Here is a 13043-nt window from a genome sequence, read left to right as displayed (position 1 = left end):
GAAAATAACGCTGGATTCGGATGTTAGCGCATTTTACAACGTTTAGGACCTAATGATTCAAATAAGGGCCATTCAAGTGTTCGGACTGGGAAGTTGATGTACCTCAAAAAACAATACAAGCTGATTTACAGACGTCTCTTTCCCGATGTAAGTCAACAGTAAAATGTCTTTATGGGCCCAATGGCGTCACGTGATTAACACGGAAGTTGTAATTCTACGGTTTTGCCACTGAGACAATTTGCTTTAAAGCCTGGCGCTCTTCCTGAGGGCTTGCAGCTGAGTAGCAGCTAAATGCGTTTTTTCACCTGTAACATAGACGCTTTTTAACTCAAGTGAGTCGAAGTTACGTAAAATGGGAGACAAGAAGAGCCCCACAAGGTAAAACTGCTGCTAGTATCTTTGAATGGACACTTTATCGGGCCGTTTGAGAACAGAGGGCTCGGTCAATGGATGGAGCTGCTTTACTGAAGTGTTCATGGCGGCTGGCTGCTGGTTTAATATGGGGCAACTGCCTGTGTGAACTGAAAGCTCCCTTTTTCGCAATGACTGACTTCTGAGCAGAACAGAACTTTAGAGTCGTGTCTTTCCTGTTCCGGTAATCTTTACCTAACAGGTTTTCTTTGACCTCTCTGCGCTCATTGAAAATGTGGCGTTATCACAGTGTTTTTGTTTTGTTTTTGTCTGAAGGCCAAAGCGGCAATCTAAGCCCTCCGCCGACGATGGTTACTGGGACTGTAGCGTCTGCACGTTCAGGAACACCGCGGAGGCGTTCAAGTGCATGATGTGTGATGTCAGGAAGGGAACGTCAACTCGGTAAGAATACCTGTAGCTTTGTATTCTTTAACCATCAAAGCTCCGTGAAACTATTTTAATTGCATGATTAAAGTACACCCAGTTGCAGGTTTATTAGTTTCACCTATCTAACAACCCTGCAATAAATCCTACCTCCCATGAAGGGTTTATTATACAGTCTTTGTTGAAAAGGGAGTTAGATAGTAGTTGTTTGAACTGTATGGACAGTTTTGATAATGTAGTGTGTGTGGTGCAGGGCCATATCTACAGTACCATTGAGGTCATGTCCCTAGTATTTCTTTCTTGGAATTGAGCAACTTCGACAACTTTAAACGGAAACAAAGATAAAGAAAGGATTCAGCATTTCCCCTCTTCTATCTCTGTTTGTGGGGTGACATCTTTTATGTAAACTTTGAACATTTACAACTTTGGGTGGATGAAAATACAACTCAACACGTTACTGAAAATATAAAATCAATCATTATTTTGGGTGTCTTGTCAAAATATATGGTTGTTGCGAGGACTTTTACTTATGAACTTAGTATTTCACCATGTTGTGCTGTTAAATTGTATTGAGTTATACATAAACTGGTAAGTGTGTAGTGCTTGTGTACTGAAGCCAAAGATTTAACTGAGAATAATCTAGGTATTTACATAACATTCAAGAAACTGAGAGGGCATTTTATGACAAATGTAGACTCCTGAAGCCCCATGTTAACTTCAGATGAACACAGAATGTTATTTAAAACAGAATGAGGGCTGCACATGTGTGTCCCCCATCCCTTACATTGAAATTGCATTAGAAGGGATCTCTTTACGGCCAGAAATGATTACTGCAAGCAAAACCTGTTACAAAGTATGTATAGGGAACCTGATTACGGTTTTAAGTCTCTCTTGAAGAATTCTGAAACTAATCCTATAACTTTTCATCTATGTTTTAGGGAGTTATGGTACTTTAGGCTTCAGCCAGGTATTAACATTTTAAATACTTATTGTAAGCCCTATGCTGCTCCTGGTCATATTAAATACTTACGCAGTTCAGCAGTGCACATCACATGCTCACCGTACCACTCGCCGTATAGGTTCAGTGATATAAATGTAACTATAAGGCCAATAACCTTTTCTGTCTTTCTTTCTTTCTTTTCAGAAAACCACGGCCTGTTTCTCAGTTGGTTGCACAGCAAGCAAATCAGCAGTTTGCCCCACCCACACTCCCCAAAAAGGAGAAAAAAGAAAAATCAGAGAAAGACAAGAGCGATAAAGAACCAACACTGAAAAAGAAAAGCCATAAAAAGATGAGGTAATGAATTCATGTTTTTAAAGGAAATGGTAGAAGTGCTCATCGTATTCAGTGTTTTTTGATCTTGTTGCTGGTCTTTGTCACCACTGACATATTTAGTATCCTCTAAGAAGTTTTCAAATCTGTTTGTTTCTTTTCCCCCACCAGGCCCAGGTTAAAAAACATAGACCGGAGCAGCGCCCAGCATCTAGAAGTCACAGTTGGGGACTTGACTGTAATAATCACAGACTTTAAGGAGAAAGCCAAACCCACGTCCACTTCAACAAGTGCTGCCTCAGCAGACCAACACAGTCAAAGTGGCTCAAGCTCTGATAACACTGAACGAGGGGTCTCCAGGTGCTCTTCGCCCCGCGGAGAAGACTTGCCGGTTAATGGAGAGACTCACTAACATTCACACTCCCAGTCCGCCCAACCCATTCTTCTGCACTCTCAACAGCCTCAACAAGAGATTAAAATTCAACATGCATGTTTTTTTGTAATACTTTAAATGCAAATATGATAGCATTCACTTCTTTTGGGGCTGTGTTTTTCACCGCCTTCCCATGATGATGAAGAATTCAGGACTCGGGACGTGTGCTCAACTCAAAAAGAACGGTTGCAGCGAGATCTATCATGATGAACTGCTGCAGCGAGATCTATCATGATGAACTGTTGCAGCGAGATCTATCATGATGAACTGAAAAAAAGGAACGGTAGCATTAAATCCTGGATGTCAGTGGAACTGTACCACGTGTTGTCTAACACCTCAGTGTTGCGTCGGCATCACACTGAGCTGGCTGCGCAGAATAAATGTTGCAAATATGAAAGAAAGTATGATAAGTCATCTCTGAATTGTAGTTTATCCTTGAATTTTGTTATCGTTATTTGCACTTAACGGCATCCTACGTTCATGATAACATTTTTTAGCATTATTTCCACTTTTCCATTATCAGTAAATCATAACACTGTTGGTTACTGGCCTAATCCGGCTCCAGTTTATGCCTTTTTGGATGCAATAATTTTTTTACTGTCTAACATTTGAGTAAAAATATTGAATAATTATTCTAAGTATGCTTCTCATTCACTTGGTAGAGTTAAGCATGATTTAATCCATAGAATGGTTTATATTGTAAAATAATGTTGAATAAAATAAGTTGTAGATACTTGGATATGTTTTTATTTTAAAGTATTCTCCCTGCTTCTACAATGTTTTCATTACAAACAGGAACAGTTTGTAAAATATGTTTTTCTTTAATTGTTGGAACAAATCTTTTGTTCCTCAATGATTTTCTTAATCCTCTCCGCAGTTAATGGATTGAAATATTGAATGTGTTAACCTTTTCCACGTCCTGACTGATTTGTTCCATAAAGACAAAACATAAGTCAATAGACTTGGTATTTAACTTGTGTAGCCAGTTCTGGACAATCAATGAGATGCACATACTTCACCGTACTGTCTGTGTGTGCTATTATTACCCTTCACCATGGTCCTTACACAAGTAACTCATTACATTTACTCAAATATTGTACATAAGTACAACCTTATTAAGGTATCTAAGTATTTTCCACTTGCTACATTATACTTTTTGTACTCCACTTAATTTATTTGACAGCCAGGCATCTATTAAGATTGTACAATCAAAATATGTGATCATTTATAACGTATGCATTGTTATATGCTAAAAAAAAATCCAACAGCTACAACATTAAACTGCTGTTTACTCATCAGTAAACAGACTTAGTGACACTTTTACTTTTGACACTTAAAGTATATTTTGCTGATACAACTTCTGTACTTTTATCTTGCAAGTGTCCGGTTGCTGTATACAGTAGTGTTCACACCACTTGCCAATAAACTGGGGTTTGCATTATATTAGAGTCACTTTCTCAAACATCTAGCAGAATGTTTGACCCTGTGTTATGAATGATGTACAGGATGTACTTACGCACAGAGCTTTTAGCACGGATGTGTTAAGTCGTTGGTAGCTACCTGGCTGTCTACTCTACACACTTTAACGTGACTGACAGATGGTTGATCAAACGAAACACACGTGTTATAGATGTGGGTGGGGCGGAAAACTGTAAACACCAACTGCTCTTCGGTTTAGCTTCTGACTTGATTTATGAGTTAGATTAGTTAGCTGGCAGCACATCAGATGGTAGCTAAGATCAACAAAAATGTTCCGTTAGCGCATAAAACTTGAAACGCAAAATGCGATGCTATTTTCAAGCATTTCTCCTGTGCATGGTCTTCACCTTCTTGTCACTGTTGTATGTGTTCAATCAACTGGCCTCCACCTTGGAGGACAGAGACGACTGGAACCTGAAAGAACAGGGGATACCCGACAGGCGCAGTCATGGCTCCGGCCACCTTCTCAGGAAAAAGCCAGGTCTGGCAGGCCTTCGAGATCTTGAAGAAGGGCTTGACAGGTAGTTTAGCTAGCTAGTTCACGTTAATTTCATTTATTTACTGAGCACATTCCTAATTTAGCCAGTGGTAAGATTTACCTACATTTGCAGTTGCTATTAAGTTAGCGTGAATACAAATACTAAAGTTACATAATGTTGCCGTTGAAACGACTTGCTAAAGCTGACGTTAACGGGCATTTGGCGGTAACGTTAAATCGTAAAACCTGGTTTGTTACCGGGCTGATAATAATTTAACTTTAGCTGGATACATTGAAAATATAGTCAGCGTATTCATTGTGTTGTTTTACAGCCACGGTCTATAACGTTATGTGTTCAAATGTGCTATTGCTATCTTAAAAGCTACCATCTGTTAGTTAGCTAGCTTGATAGTTGATCAACCACTAACGTTACTGCTAGCTAACTGATTCTGTGCCTCATTAGCTTTTGGCTGGATTAATAGGACGGCCACCTGTTAAACGATTAACTGTAGGAGCTAGTTCAGGGCAGATCTAATCCAATTGTATACAGTCTATGATCTAATCCCAAAGCATGTCTGATGTCCAAGAGATTCAATTATCGTTAAGAATCCAAAGATCATGTTTTTATTCTGTCAGGTGTAAATCACTGTCAGTTTCTTACTGGAATCCATATTGGAGACTGCCTGCTGATGTTTGTGGAGTGAACTGCTTATTGGAACCATCTCTTAGGTACGACTGGTGTTGTGCATCTCTTTAAATAGATAGCAATGTTTTGTATAATCCGTTGACTTCAACTAACAACTTTCACCTACTGCCTAGGTCCACAGTTCAGATTAATGCTGACTCTATTGCTGCACTCACAATGTACTTGAAACTACTCTTGAGCTTGAAGTCATAAATACAATCAGTTCTCAGAATTCAAATATGCTCACAATCCAGTCACTGACAACACTTTGGGTGGTTAGTGTAAAGCCATTTTAAGATCATGAGTATATAAAAGCTGTGCTAATTTGGTGAAAAAATACTTTATTCTACATTTCTAACCTGAAATTGGTACGCCTTCCAAACAAAACACTAGAAGGTCTGGAGTTCAATACCAGGCTGCCACCATTGTACCCTGAGCAAGGTACTTAACCCTGAGTTGCTCCAGGGAGACTGTCCCTGTTCAATGTAAGTCGCTCTGGATAAGAGCGTCTGCTAAATGACCTGTAATGTAATGTAATGTAATATATTATTACTTCTTTCTGTCCTGCACTTGTCAGTTTATCCATGCTGTTGTACGAATACACACCGGGGTTGATTAATTGTGTCTTGCATCTTCGTCAAGCTCTGCAGGCAAGGACCATAGTGACGAGAGAAGTCACCTGGCTGTGGTTGCCTGTGGACTCAGGTTAGAGGAGACTCTTACCATGTTGAAGTCAGCTGTTGTCATCAGCAAAAAGCCTCTGCACTTTTACATCTTTGCGGAGGATGATCTACATGACGGCTTCAGAAGTGGTGTAAGTGTCTTCCCCTAAAACAATACCAGAACTTTAATTAACTTGTGTATTCATTTTCTGGTTGTACATAGTTTGCAAATTGGTATCAACAATGTGTTATTCCATTTGTCAACTGGCGTATACAAAAACACATTAAGAAGACTTTATCGCAATCATTACGTTGTGGCCCAAAGGCTGAAATACAGCATAACTTTTATTGAAAGAAGTAACCTTTGGGATATTGTTGAGGTACAATTTTTTTCTTTTGTTTATCTTTTCATAAAGCTTGAGTCCTGGCCCAGGACAGCCCGGACCAAGTTTAACTTCACCATCTACCCCATCACTTTTCCTAAGGAGAATGCAAAAGTGTGGAAGAAGCTCTTCAAACCTTGTGCCTCTCAGAGGCTCTTCTTGCCAGTAGGTCTTGCGTCATGCTTCATGCGTATAACTTGTAACAATTACACATTCTCAAAATGTGCTCATATGTTTTTTGTGGCCTGTGTTGCAGCTGATCCTGAAGGAGGTGGATTCTTTGCTCTATGTGGACACAGATATAATTTTTCTGCAGCCAGTAGAGGACATCTGGGCCGTTCTTTCTCAGTTCAATTCGAGCCATTTAGCTGCCATGGCTCCGGAGCACGAGGAGCCACGCATCGGCTGGTACAACCGTTTTGCCCGACATCCTTACTATGGCAAGACTGGCATCAACTCAGGGGTCATGCTCATGAACATGACTCGCCTCAGAGAAAAATCTTTTAAGGTAATGTGCAAGTAGAATGTATTTTTCTTTGGTAGTTTTTTGCAGCATGTTTAACTAGTGTCAGTTGTTGCTATGTGCTGTTGCCATTTTAATATACCAGTGTATCATGATGGTGACATATGACCAATACAGGCTATAGGTGCTCACCTATGATGACAAGGAGTTCTAAGCAGGTGTTAGTAGTACACATTTAATATGGACTCTGTCAATGTTGGTTGGCGGATATTCTCAGTATTCTCATCTATGTAGTAATATGCTGTTATTATGCAGTAATATTAAACAACATTTTTACATTCAGTTGACCATTATAGGATCTAGATATGTGTGAAAATGAGACATTGAAAGAATCGTTGAGAACACTGAAGGAGGCTTCAGGAGCAGCTGTACCACCGAGGTTGACCAGCTGAGGTCACTCTTGTTGTTCCTTTCTGAACCATCACAACAAGCGTACCGATAGAAAGACAAAACAGTGTTCTTGATTTGATGTGAAGTGTTGATACAGGGATTCATTTCCCAGAATACAAGGTTTATGATTGTCTGATGCAAACTGATATGAACGCTCTCTTGATTGCTGTATTGTTCCATCTAGAACGACATGACAACAGTTGCACTGAAGTGGGAGGAAATTCTGATGCCCCTTCTCCAGAAGTATAAACTCAATATCACCTGGGGTGACCAGGACCTTCTTAATATCATATTTCACCATAACCCAGGTTTGTGCAACCACATATACAGCATTTTACAGTCATGAATGTTACATTTGTTTAGGACACAAACGAGGCATCGCTAAAGACATTTATTGTTTTAGACAAACGAGTAAACAAATATTTGAGGGGTTGTAACAGGTTCTTATTGGATTAACCAAATTTATTTACAATCCTTATCAACCCAATCGTGTCTCTTGCTGTGTTACAGAAAGCCTATTTGTGTTCCCCTGCCAGTGGAACTACCGTCCAGACCACTGTATCTATGGCAGCAACTGTCAACAGGCTGATCAAGAAGGTGTCTTCATTCTCCATGGTAACAGGGGGGTTTACCATGATGACAAGCAGCCTGCATTTCGAGCGGTCTACGAGGCCATCCAAAAGGTAGAGACACACTCTCTAACTAGAAATCTGTGTTTCTAACTCGAGGGTTCTTATTTGTTAACAATCCCCACATCTTGCAAAAGATTCCTGAATTTAATTGAGCATATGTCTTCTTCCAAATGTTTTTTTTTAAGAGTTCCAGACACAGCTACCTGGATAACTTAATGTAAGGGGAAGAAATGCTTGGGCTTTTTATTCTAGCGAAGAGCGATCATTTTTATAGACTTTCTTTCTGGTGCATCTGCCACTGAGGGCAGTTGTGTAGGCAGACCAGACTATTTGGCGAACCATTTTTCTTGTCATTAAATTATCAATAGGCACTCCAGGCCATTGCTTTTCTCTCATAGATGCATCCGTCCACCAATGCTTAATCAATAGCCTGTTAAACATTTCCGTCATCCCATCTTAGCTCTCCCAAGCCAGACCAATCAGCCCCACCCGGCTTTGACCATCTGCTATGGTTGCTTTAGATGTTGTCAGCTAAAAGAATAAAATTCATGAAGTGAAGAAAAATGTCAGCCAGCAAAACTGTGTTGCTCATTCTTGTGCGTTTGAACGTTTTTGGATCACAATAGAGGTCTATGGCACAGAGGGATCTATATCAGAATTGGGACACACAGACGATACTTGTTAGTCGGAGTAATTTATTGTTGTTCAATCATCCTTTAATATCTTCCTCTCAGGTTTATGCGTAGGCCTGATTTCACTTGGAACAGCTGGTGAGGTGTGGCGGCCACCTTCTGTAAACTCTAAACCTTCTCAGAGTTTTAGCGTGCTGAAGTTTGTCTGACGCCCTACATGGCACTGCCAGTGCAATCTGTCAAATCTACTATGCGTTATTTATGCGTTTCAGCTCTTTAGAGTTTAAAAGTCCACTCCACCTCTCATCAATGAGCGAGCAAGTCAGCCGAAGAGCCCTCTCACTGCTGCGCCGGGCGGCTCGCTTTTTGATCTGCTCATGTTGATTTCAGCACAACGGTCAACATGCAGGCAGCAATCGGGGGAGTATGGGAAGCTTCATTAGCTGGTCTCCATCCATTACCACCACAGGGCCCAGCCTGGCCGCTATCAGTGCGGGCAATGTTCTCAGCCATTAAGTAAACGAGCGGGCTTCATTATGGGGCACTCGGCCCTCGTGCCTCCCATCAGTCTCTCCGACAGCACAAACACGCATGCAGCATCCAAGACGGCACACACCAGACTCCACCTGAGTTTAGGAGGCAGAGGAGTGCTGTGTTTTGTCGTTAGTAATCATAATCCGCTTCCTGTATTAAGTAGATAAATGTAAGATACAGGGCTTTGTTGTTTATTATTAGAAAAAAAGAGTCTGGTCTAACTGAAGAGCGCTCCATCCTCTGTTGTTATAAGCTATATTTTGTTGAAGCTTATATCAGTGCTTCCTGTTGCTCCAGCTCCTCAGGCCCCCTCCCACTTTGTTCCCACTCAGTCCTTTGAGGACAGCATCCTAAAGCCCGGAGCAGGCAATTCTGGAGGAAACTCTCATTTCCATCCCACCAAGAGCTCCTCAGTCAGCCCGGCTCCCAAGGTAGGCTCTCCCAGCCAGCAGAGGAGCTTGCAATAAAGGGCACTACCATTACGCAGCCAAGCCCACAGAAGAGTTGTAAAATTTTTAGTGCTGATGTTGGTTTGAGACATCATGATGGCTGTGTGGACAACGCACCAGCAGCATCCACATAAAAATCGATAGGAGGCTGTTAATGGTGCTTTATTGCCTGCTGCAGTATATGAAAGATAATAAAGAAAGTGTGAAAGCTTTGAGTTACCTAATGCTTGGCCAAACTGGAGTCAAATGAGATGCTGTAAAATAGAGATTTCTTCTTATTTACTAGAGCAGTAAAAGAGCGGTGTACCTCGATACAAAAACAAAAGGCCAGCATCATTATTTACATTCTGTACGTGACAAAAGCCTGAGCTGCTTATATTAACTGGCTGAAAAGGAAAAAGTTTTATCTTTGCTGTTCACTTGGTGACACAAAAGCATCCAACAATGAAGCATATCTGGAACGCTGCAGCTGTAGTACTCACCAATGCTGTTACGCCTTACTGAGCCCATTCATGTAGAGTCGTGGTAATAGATATTCATCATCCAAACACACTCTGAATTGACGGTTATGAATCAAATGCAGAATGTTATTGTCTAGAAGTGATGGTGATAAATGTGGCACTTAATTCTTGTGATTTAAATGCAGTTCTTATTGTCTGATCATGGCTGTCACAGCAGGCAGCAGTTGTATAAATACACACTTCTGCTTGTTTTTTTGAGTCTTTTTTTAAGTACTGTCAGGCGCAGGAGAGGAGCTTAAAAAGACAGACTCATAACAGTGGATGTTCAAAGCTGTAATACAATTTAAAAGAAACTTTTTTTTATTCTTTTGTTTTTTCAAATAAAATCATCATTCTGAAATCTACCTTTACCTTCACATTTTCCTCTTCATCACAGTACCCATTTGGTGAGAACATGGAGACGTCCCTGCTTCAGCCGCTGGAAGCGTCGCTTCTGACCACAACAAATACCTACTGTGGAAGAGCCAGTCACCTGTTTACGAAGAAGTTAAAACAGAGCATCATGTCTGTTCAACAAGATGTCCCACAGAGAAGATGACCTGGACGGCACTCTGATGTCATGATGTCATGTTAGTGTCTCAGAGTTGGATGTAAGACACTCCTGTGGAGACAATGAACTGGATGACAAACGGACTCCGTTCAGAGCCATCATGCAATACAATTACAAACGGCATATCATACAATGGGTATGGGTAATCTGTGGAACAGGTTATATTTTGTATCTTAAATGGAGCCTTTGATGGTACATATCTGTCCAATGACAGATGCTTTCTCACCATGGTGCAAAATGCACTGACACTTTTGAGAAAGAACACTTGTCTACGATCTTTTGTAAAAAAGAAAAGAAATGCAGCAGGGTACTTTAATTATGTACTCTTATTGAGATTATTTTATCAGAGTTGTTTTAATATAATTTTGCATACAGGTTATTGAATGCAGGATATAATGGAAAAGGGATGATGCTATGTTCAGGTACTTGTTAGTTACACAGGAAATCCTTTTTATTGAACAAAACAAATGCTCATTTAAAAATGCTTTTAAACGTATAGAATATGTTCGGTGACAGGAATCACTTTTACATGAGGCTGTCATGTCATACGCTCTGGTCTGGGGGGTTTGTCAAATAATTGTTTACTGTACATAGTTTTAGCATTTAAGTAATTTCAGTTACTTTAGAATTATGAACATGTTTTTCTATAACTGGAACAATGTCATAAAAAGCAGTTTGTTGCAAAACAATGTGCACTATTCTAAGAAAATTGAGGATTTTAACAACCAAAAATCATATCTGTGATTTTAATGCATCATTAAAAGCCAGCATTGACATTCAAGTATATTTAAATGAATCGGAAATAAATATTTTATTAAAAAGTATTTCAAATGGTGTCTGTGATGCAGTATGTAGTCATTCTAAAATGTGTATGCTTGTGATTCTAAATATGACACAGCTCTGAAGTATGTACAGTGAATAAATCCACAGTCATTTATGCAGCAAACATACTTTATATTACGAGAATCCCTCAGAGTACTGCAAAAAGCCAGGAGTTCCAACAATTAAGTGAAATAATAAGACAAATTAATTCTGTTGAAATTAAATGATTTGACTGAAATTCCTTAAGGTTTAATTTTCAGTGCTCTGTTCTCAGTTTCTTACATTTTATTTTGGATCCTTTTATTAAGTCTTTAGCACCAGCCATTGTTGCCCACTCCATCCACACACACACACACACACACACAAAGCATGAGCCGTGTCCTCGAAAGCAGCAGCGAGCTAAAAATAAGAAACTAATGTGTAAGTGTGAGGACTTCAGAAAGTGTTGTTAGATGGCCAAAAAGGAGCTGATGCGTCTGGGTCAGTAGCCTCTGGCTCTTCGTTTCACAGGCAGAGTTAACAGACGTGTCTGGAATAGGCAATCGATCTGCATGATGAATTTAAAATGGTTTATATTCGAAGAAGCTGTTAGATATATCCACTTTTCTCCCTTTAGAGATTGCAAAGTGTGCAGTGAGTGGTGAAATCATTTTCTGTATTTGTAGAAAGAATTACCACGACAACAGCAATTCCAAAAGATTTGCATATTAGACGATTACTGTGTGATGTATTGTAAGTTGGCTCTGGTTCACATTTTTTAATGGAGAACCTCTCGTGAACGAAGCTCGTAGCACTACTGTTTCTACTCGCTTACAATAGGTTTAAGGTTTGCATATGTTGCTGTGTGGATATGAAAAAGCCCTACAGATAAAACACTAGAGGTTGATTTATTTCTTCCATGAAGTGATTATGCATTTGCAGAGAAATGCTCAATGATGTTATTGAATAGCTTCAAGCGCAACCCTTAGTAAGATGTATGTTTACAACTTCAGTATGAAGCATATAGAGTTTTTGGGGGAAGGCTAATGCTGCTACTGCCTGGTTTCACTCTCCCCCCCCCCCCCCCCCCCCGAGTATAATGGTGATTGAGGTTCATTCTCTCTCGTCTAACAGGAACTGCCAATGGATTATTCATGTTATTGCTTGCACCACTTGGCCTCCGTAATGTTCAATAGCGATTTAAAGCCCAGGCATAAATTAAAACAGTCGGAGGCAAATGGTCCAACGCAGAGTAAAAAGGGTCACAAAGTAAGGATTATGCAATATTAGGCAGTACAAAGTCATCAACATCCTCTTTACATGAGGAGAGTGGAGCTTACATCAACAGTTATGTGCAGAGGACGTTTAGAGTTTTTAAGATGACAGGGTATGTTTAAGAGAGCGCAGAGTGCACTCACAAGAACGATGCATACACCATTTCACATCCATAAACAGGAATTTAGAATGTGTGTGCAGATCATGCAAATACAGTTTTCTACAAAAGATCGATTTATATATATTTTTTAATTAGATATATTTGAAAAATCTTAATTTTTTTTCTTTTTACCACTTGGTAACAAAAGGAGAACACAACATTGACATATCACCATTTAAGTTGATGTGCTTTAATATGGATCATTCATTTAAAGTCGTGTTTCTGGTTACCTTCCGAATGTAAGTCTGTTTTTAGTCTTCAACTACTGAGGAAAATGTCCGCTTCCTACAGCTGCTAAATGTTCCACTATGTTCACCAGCTGGACGCTCACTGTGTCCTTCTGCTGAGCAGGTCCTGCACTGTAGGTATTTAGAGCTTTGTCTCTGAA

The 13043-nt window shown here is 39.9% G+C and overlaps 2 protein-coding genes across 5 annotated transcripts; both read left to right on the top strand.

The window, feature by feature from the left end:
• The first annotated feature begins 9 nt into the window (after positions 1-9).
• Positions 10-3235, top strand: LOC115009927 (YY1-associated factor 2-like). 2 transcript variants are annotated; one of them, XM_029434251.1, is made up of 4 exons: positions 10-147; positions 688-813; positions 1940-2092; positions 2240-3235. In XM_029434251.1, coding segments are annotated over exons 1-4 (522 nt in total). In that variant the 5' UTR covers positions 10-145; the 3' UTR covers positions 2481-3235. The 2 variants fall into 2 exon arrangements, with proteins under 2 accessions (XP_029290111.1, XP_029290110.1); XM_029434250.1 differs by lacking the exon at positions 10-147 and adding an exon at positions 218-378.
• An 812-nt stretch (positions 3236-4047) lies between these two features.
• gxylt1a (glucoside xylosyltransferase 1a) lies at positions 4048-10425 on the top strand. 3 transcript variants are annotated; one of them, XR_003832412.1, is made up of 9 exons: positions 4048-4501; positions 5095-5187; positions 5786-5957; positions 6222-6353; positions 6445-6696; positions 7286-7409; positions 7612-7784; positions 9197-9330; positions 10246-10373. XR_003832412.1 is itself a non-coding variant. In XM_029434540.1 (8 exons), the coding sequence occupies exons 1-8, from the start codon at positions 4284-4286 to the stop codon at positions 10405-10407; spliced, it is 1326 nt and encodes a 441-aa protein (XP_029290400.1). In that variant the 5' UTR covers positions 4052-4283; the 3' UTR covers positions 10408-10425. The 3 variants fall into 3 exon arrangements, 2 of the variants coding, with proteins under 2 accessions (XP_029290400.1, XP_029290401.1); XM_029434540.1 differs by lacking the exon at positions 9197-9330 and having other exon boundaries at positions 4052-4501; positions 10246-10425; XM_029434541.1 differs by lacking the exons at positions 5095-5187; positions 9197-9330 and having other exon boundaries at positions 4055-4501; positions 10246-10425.
• The last annotated feature ends 2618 nt before the right edge of the window (positions 10426-13043 follow it).

The sequence above is a fragment of the Cottoperca gobio genome, chromosome 6 (genome assembly GCF_900634415.1).
Source record: "Cottoperca gobio chromosome 6, fCotGob3.1, whole genome shotgun sequence".
NCBI classification, from domain to species: domain Eukaryota; kingdom Metazoa; phylum Chordata; class Actinopteri; order Perciformes; family Bovichtidae; genus Cottoperca; species Cottoperca gobio.
The sequence above is the reverse complement of the archived record's forward strand: the minus strand, read 5'-3'. Positions and strand labels throughout refer to the sequence as shown.

What these genes read in the sequence shown, in the direction of transcription:
- LOC115009927 (XM_029434250.1), top strand. Translation starts at nt 353, where the DNA reads ATGGGAGACAAGAAGAGCCCCACAAG. An exon ending in GACAAGAAGAGCCCCACAAG is followed by an intron (nt 379 to 687) that starts GTAAAACTGCTG and finishes TTTTGTCTGAAG; the next exon opens with GCCAAAGCGGCAATCTAAGC. An exon ending in AAAAGCCATAAAAAGATGAG is followed by an intron (nt 2,093 to 2,239) that starts GTAATGAATTCA and finishes TTCCCCCACCAG; the next exon opens with GCCCAGGTTAAAAAACATAG.
- gxylt1a (XM_029434540.1), top strand. Translation starts at nt 4,284, where the DNA reads ATGCGATGCTATTTTCAAGCATTTCTCCTGTGCATGGTCTTCACCTTC. An exon ending in CATATTTCACCATAACCCAG is followed by an intron (nt 7,410 to 7,611) that starts GTTTGTGCAACC and finishes GCTGTGTTACAG; the next exon opens with AAAGCCTATTTGTGTTCCCC. An exon ending in TCTACGAGGCCATCCAAAAG is followed by an intron (nt 7,785 to 10,245) that starts GTAGAGACACAC and finishes TCTTCATCACAG; the next exon opens with TACCCATTTGGTGAGAACAT.